Source organism: Carex rostrata, chromosome 28 (genome assembly GCF_964058835.1).
Source record: "Carex rostrata chromosome 28, lpCarRost1.2, whole genome shotgun sequence".
Lineage (NCBI taxonomy): Eukaryota > Viridiplantae > Streptophyta > Magnoliopsida > Poales > Cyperaceae > Carex > Carex rostrata.
In genome coordinates, this window is record NC_135945.1 from 3,025,477 (window position 1) to 3,031,668 (window position 6,192).

At 34.9% G+C, this 6,192-nt stretch overlaps 1 protein-coding gene across 1 annotated transcript; it reads left to right on the forward strand.

Annotated features, from left to right (window-relative positions):
* The first annotated feature begins 829 nt into the window (after nt 1-829).
* LOC144545507 (glucose-1-phosphate adenylyltransferase large subunit 1, chloroplastic/amyloplastic-like) lies at nt 830-5,962 on the forward strand. Its single transcript, XM_078294074.1, has 8 exons — nt 830-847; nt 1,565-1,620; nt 1,719-1,812; nt 2,202-2,314; nt 2,708-2,780; nt 3,086-3,166; nt 5,538-5,624; nt 5,879-5,962. The coding sequence occupies exons 1-8, from the start codon at nt 830-832 to the stop codon at nt 5,960-5,962; spliced, it is 606 nt and encodes a 201-aa protein (XP_078150200.1).
* The last annotated feature ends 230 nt before the right edge of the window (nt 5,963-6,192 follow it).

The window sequence follows — 6,192 nt, forward strand, 5'->3', positions numbered from 1 at the left end:
ACGATTCAATCCTCAGATTTATAGCAAAACCACGGTTGTAAGTTGTAACAATTACTGCAGTCCAAGCCCACAGAATTAATTAATGGTGACAAACAGAAGAAGAAAAAATAAAAATAAAGCTTTAAATTCACAGTTATCCAAGGAAGAAACGTAATAACATGCAGCAGTTGTGCTGTAGTAATTATTCTACCGGGTCAATATGTAGAGAAAAGAGACACATTCGCTACATACAAGAATCCACTACTGGAGTTACAGTAAAATAACTTTATTATAGCCTTGCCACCAACCAAGCTTCCTTATATAATCTGTCCTCCGTCTCTTTGTTTTTCTCTCAAAATCAGATTGTTTTAGTGATTCTTTGTGAAGTTCAATGATAAGAAGAAGGTACAATTGCTTCTTAATTTGCCCTTTTTTTTTTCCAATCAACTGTACTAGTGTAGGATCTACAAGTTCATCAGGTATTTAGAAATTATTCCTTGATTAACAAAAGTTTTCTTTCAGTTCTTTATATTTGTTGATAGTTTAAATAACATTATCTTGTAAAAAAATTAGATTTACTGAGAGCCTTACTGTTCTCTGATCCTTCAAGGTTTTTTTTTTTCTTTTTTTTTTTTCCAGACATCAATTCTGATAGTACCTCAGTCATCTATGCATGTAAACACTTTCTTTTGTTCTTGAGAAGTTGCATTGTGAAAAACACTCAAGAGTTGGTAACCTTCCCTAATTGAAATTAAACTAACCTTGTTGCACAAATATCTTCTAGGAAAAAAATAAAAAATTTGGTGAAAGTTCTATTGCAGTGAGGAAGACATTCTACTACTCTCAATTAATGGGGCCCAAATGCAAGGTTAGATGCCACTTAACTAATACCAAATTTCTGCTTTATTGAACTCAACAACTCATATTTTTTCTTTTTCTTTTTGGGGGTTTATGAGGCATAATTAGGACCAATTTTTAGCTATATTAAAGTTGAGAAACACAGTTTCCTTATACCAAAACCTAAACTAGAATTCAACTTGTAGATTGTCATGCTTGCACTTAATGCTTCCATCTCAGACTACCCATCATATCTAGATGCATGGAACGTTGTATTATTTGATGTTTACATAACATGTCTGTGCTTTCACATAGAATATATCTACACCTTAGCTTTTACAAACTTAAGTCCAGTATTTTCTAAATCAATTGTTATAGCTAGCATTTGAATACATTTGCGTATCCAATATAATTGCCTGGTCTTATCGGAATCAGCAAACTTCTAAAATAGATAATTAAATTTTTAACTTTGTTATATTTGGGAAAACCTACAAGTCTTTAATTACCAGCGCAATTTATAATTGTTTTATCCATCAAATAAGTTTTTTCTTGAACTGGTCATGTTTCGAATTTTGGAAGGGTTAACAACTCAGTTTCTATTAGCTAATTAAGAATGTTGTTCTAGCTAGCAATGCCGCATATATTGGTTGCGATGCTAATATTCGATACATTTAATGTTCAACCTTCAAACTAATGTAGTTGTCATCGACAATTTAATAAAGTTATCATCTGTTACAATCTCATGCAGAGTCAACGACAATCTGGAGCAGATGTTACAATCTCATGTTTACCTATGGACAACAGGTAACTTTAGACAAATAAATTGCACTATTTTATGTTGTTAAAGGGCAACCATGTCTCTCTTAATTAACTTGTAGATATTTGATTTCTTTCTTTGACAGCCGTGCTTCGGATTTTGGATTGATGAAGATAGACAACATTGGAAGAGTCATTTCCTTCAACGAGAAGCCTAAGGGAGATTATGTAAAGGCTATGGTAATACAATCTGTTCAATGTCTTATCTAAGTTGTGTTATATTAATTAAGTAGTTAGTTTCGACAGGAATATCAGTTTATACTGAATAAATACGAATGTGACAACAGGAATGTCTTATCTAAGTTATGGTAATACGAATGTGACAACAGGAATATCAGTTTGACCATGTTTATACTGAATAATAAATAGCTGTCAATTGCTAGTCTGTTTAGATAAGGATTATAATTCATAGGAGTGGCTATAGTTCAATATCTCCAGCCCAAAATATACTGTGCTATGATACCTAATTAAATTCGAACTGTGGCTTAATAAAAAATTGAACAGTCAGCAAAATCTCCACCTGTTTTAATGAATTGTAATATCTTATATACTTTGGTTTTGTTCCAAAGGGAGTTGATACTAGTGTTTTGGGCCTTTCAAGGGAAGAAGCGGTTAAGAAGCCGTACATTGCTTCTATGGGTATATATGTGTTCCAAAAAGATGTCTTCTTGAACCTTCTGAGGTGTGCGATTCTTTCCATTTTCCTCTTTTACTTTGTCAACTATCGGTACTTCAGCGCATAGGGATATAATTACCAGTTTAACACCCAGATTCGCTACTACTTGCTACGGTTACTTAGTGGTCAATGAAGCTCAAATAAAACCCTGGCCATGTTCAACTTGAACCTTCTATGAATCAATCAATCACTTAATTGTGTTTTATAAAAAAAAAAATGAATCCTTTTGTCTAACATAACATCAATATAACCAGTTAACTTTACACCATTCATGTCAAGAAATACCAAATGGCTCGTTGTATTCTGTAGAATTGATCATTTAACTTGTGAGAAGAACATAAATTTTAAAAATTGTTCAACCTGTGCTCAAATGATATGTTTATTAATATGATATGGCAGGAGGTGGTTCCCTAGTGCAAATGATTTTGGAATGGAAAACATACCCACATCGGCAAAGGAATTCCATGTCAAGGTACATTCTATTTTATAATCCCAATCGTCAACATATGAGAAATATTTTTTTATTGTTTGACATCAAATTTACACTAGGAAGATGGTCAAGTTAGAAACATAACATGGAGTGATAATAATGATCGAGGTTAATTTGAGTAGATAATTAACGGGCGGGTACTAGTTGTAATTAAAACATTATTTAGAAGTAGAATTAATGTTGTGCTTAGATTTCGATTAGTTCAATTAAAACCTTAAAATGAGAGCCTCAACATGGAAAATTTTATCCCAAATTATAATTTTCTAACATTTTAATTTTATAACCAGGCATTCCTTTTTAATGATTACTGGGAAGACATTGGTACAATTAGGTCCTTCTTTGAGGCAAATTTGGCGCTTACGGATGATGTATGTGTTCTCTACTTGTTATTTCATTTAGTAAAGCAATTTGTTTTAGTTACTTGGTTTAGATTCAAGAAAATCCTTGCTGTAGCTTCCAAACGGTTTGTAGCACTACAGCAAATCCCACTTTCTGCGACCGGAAAACCGGTCGCAGAAAGTATTGGCGCCGGTCGCAGAAAATCAATCCGGTCGCAGAAAGTGAAAAACGGTCGCTAATACCCCGGTCGCTGAAAGCATTGTCGCAGATACCCTCCTGATGACGTCACCGGTCGCTGAATGACGTCATCCGGTCGCTGATATTTTTTCTGCGACCAAATTTTTTGGTCGCAGTTGTTTTTTACTGACGTCATGAAAAGGTATCAGAGACTGGTGTAACCGGTCTCTGATACCTAAATACCGGTCGCTGATACTTATATCAGCATTTTTTTTGTGCATGCTTCACGAAAAGGGGCGTAACTTTTGATCCGTCTGTCGGATCGAGCTGAAATTTTGACAGGAGCTCCACAGCCCAAAATCCAAGCTAACTTCCTTTCGAGCCCGATCCGACCGTCGGATTCGCGATCCGAGCCTTCCTTCATGGACCTTTCTTTATAAATATATCAAGCAATTTGAAAAGCTGAGATTCAAAAATTCATAGAAAATAGTATAAAAATCCAAATAATACAAAATTTGGGTCTAAACTGCATGAAAAAGAGTCTTCTTTCTGTTTGTGAACTTGGATTTGACAGAAACATGGCCTATGCCCTCTGATTTGTCTGTTTTCTCATAGAGGGCATTTCTTGGATACCAAACAATTTATGCATATTAATAATTCAGTATAACATGGTTTAATTACCTGTGCAGTGAGTTCATTGGAAGAGTTTGCATGACCAGTATCATTGAAAGAATGGCTTCTTGCAATCTATAGTTATTACCAGGAGGAAGATAAACACAAAGAAAAAAAAAATCAAGCAAATAAAATCAAGCAAATAAATTAAGTAAAATTGCACTTTGCACTTTGCAGGTACATTAAAGGGCTTGAGCCTAATGTCATGACCTATTACACTCTTATAGATGGAATATGCAAGAAAAGTCAAATTGATAAGCCTTGAGTTTTCTACATGACATGATTTGTAAAGGATTTGAGCCTAATGTCATAAATAAATATACCATATATTAGCTTACATGATACTTTTAGGGTGATGTTGCATGACCGACCACTGCAAGTAGAACCTCTTAAAATATATTAATGAAATGGCCTACAACAAGCACATAATTAGTTAAATTTATGCAATATGATACATGAAAGGATATAAATTAAAGGTGAAGCACAACATACCTAAATTTTAATGGGGAATTGAAAGACTTCTTGTATCTCTTGTTCATAAAAGATTTTATGTTTGTATTTGGTTCGACTGAAATTGCAAAATAAAGAAATAATTAGGGGGGGCTTTTGCAATTGGCACAATTAGAGGCAGGGACTTACCAAATCAAGTCAGGGTTTTCCTTTGCTCCACTGAAATTAAACAACCTAGTTGTTTAGAAACCCAAATCAAACTAAAATTGGTCCCAAAATTGAGAAATTTGAGAAGAAACACTTAACACTTAACAAACAACGAAGATTGATCATTTCATATGCACTCAACACTTAACAAACAAAAGTAAAAAAATAAGCACAGCTAGCTGAAGTTGCTGAACTGAACCCACTGATCAAAGCCCGTTATACAGAGATCATACCAGTGAGCGGAGAGAAGTGGGAGAGATGCCATCTCTACTGGGGAGTCGCAATCGCAAGAGAAGTGGAAGAGGTGCCTTTTTTAGCGATCGATTTCAGCGATTGATTTTCTAGAAGAGAGAGGTTTGAGGTTTTGGCAATCGATTTCAAAGGGTTTTGATGATAGATTTCGTATCAGCGCTGGCGCCTATTTTTTTGGCGGAGAAGAAGGGTTTTGGCGGAGAAGAAGGGCGTCGTGGGCGCCTTTTTTTTTTTAAAAAAAAACTTTCAGCGACCGGCGCCATCACCGGTCGCTGATACCGGTCGCTGAAAGTGTTGGTCGCCGCAGATTTTTCTTTTTTCTGTTTTTTTGGAAAAAAATTGAGTATCAGCGACCGGCGTCAGCACCGGTCTCTGATACCGGTCGCTGATAAACCATTCTGTTGTAGTGTAGCCAGTTTAGATGTACACAATTGTGAATGGTACATATGGTGTAAAACCTGAGCTTCTATGTGTTTGTTCTTGTTTATGTTGGTACCAATTTTACCATAATTAGGTCTTGATTTGACACACTGATCTAGTGGGAGTCTTCAATGGTGAGGCCAGTCAATGCTGGGTACTAACATATACTTCACATCCATGATCTAATTTATTATTATCTAATTTCAATTAATCAAATTTTAGCAACCGAGATTCAACTTCCACAACGAGGATAAGCCAATGTATACGTCCCGGGAAAACTTACCACCATCCATGATAAACAACAGCAAGGTATAATACAATCTTTAGTAAAGTACTTTGATATTTATTTACCCTTAGATAAAGTTCATTTTCGAGATATAGAAAATGCTCCGTGACATATACTTTGTCTAAAACATACAAGTATCTTAAAGGATTGCATCATTCACAAAATAATCAGCAGTAGTTAGCAGCTTATAACTCCCTAGCGCCCCCCTCCATTCACAAAAGAAAAAGAGTGTATTCAAGATATTAAATCTGAAATTTTCTTTTCATTTATTTTTCAGGGTATCCAGGACGCGGATAGAAGTTCTGACGAAATTTACATAAGAGATGGTATAATTGATAATTATCCCGAGGAACTCAACTAGTGATGATGGGATGATTATATAACTACAGTATCATGTAATTGAAAAATTAACTTGATTGTGAATATACAAATGAATGAATTAGAAGATTTTGTTTTTCTCTCTCCTTTTTTAAAGCATTTTTGTTTTTCTTTCTCTTATATTTTCTCGTCAATCGGGAACCCCTCTCTCTCCAATCGCCTCCTCCAACCCAAGAAATGTAAGTAGGCAACGGTATAATCAACGGCTACAAT

Bases quoted from the DNA above. Each gene is read 5' to 3' on its own strand.
- LOC144545507 (XM_078294074.1), top strand. The intron at 1,621-1,718 runs GTAACTTTAGAC...TTTCTTTGACAG, and splicing joins TGTTTACCTATGGACAACAG to CCGTGCTTCGGATTTTGGAT. The intron at 1,813-2,201 runs GTAATACAATCT...TTTGTTCCAAAG, and splicing joins GAGATTATGTAAAGGCTATG to GGAGTTGATACTAGTGTTTT.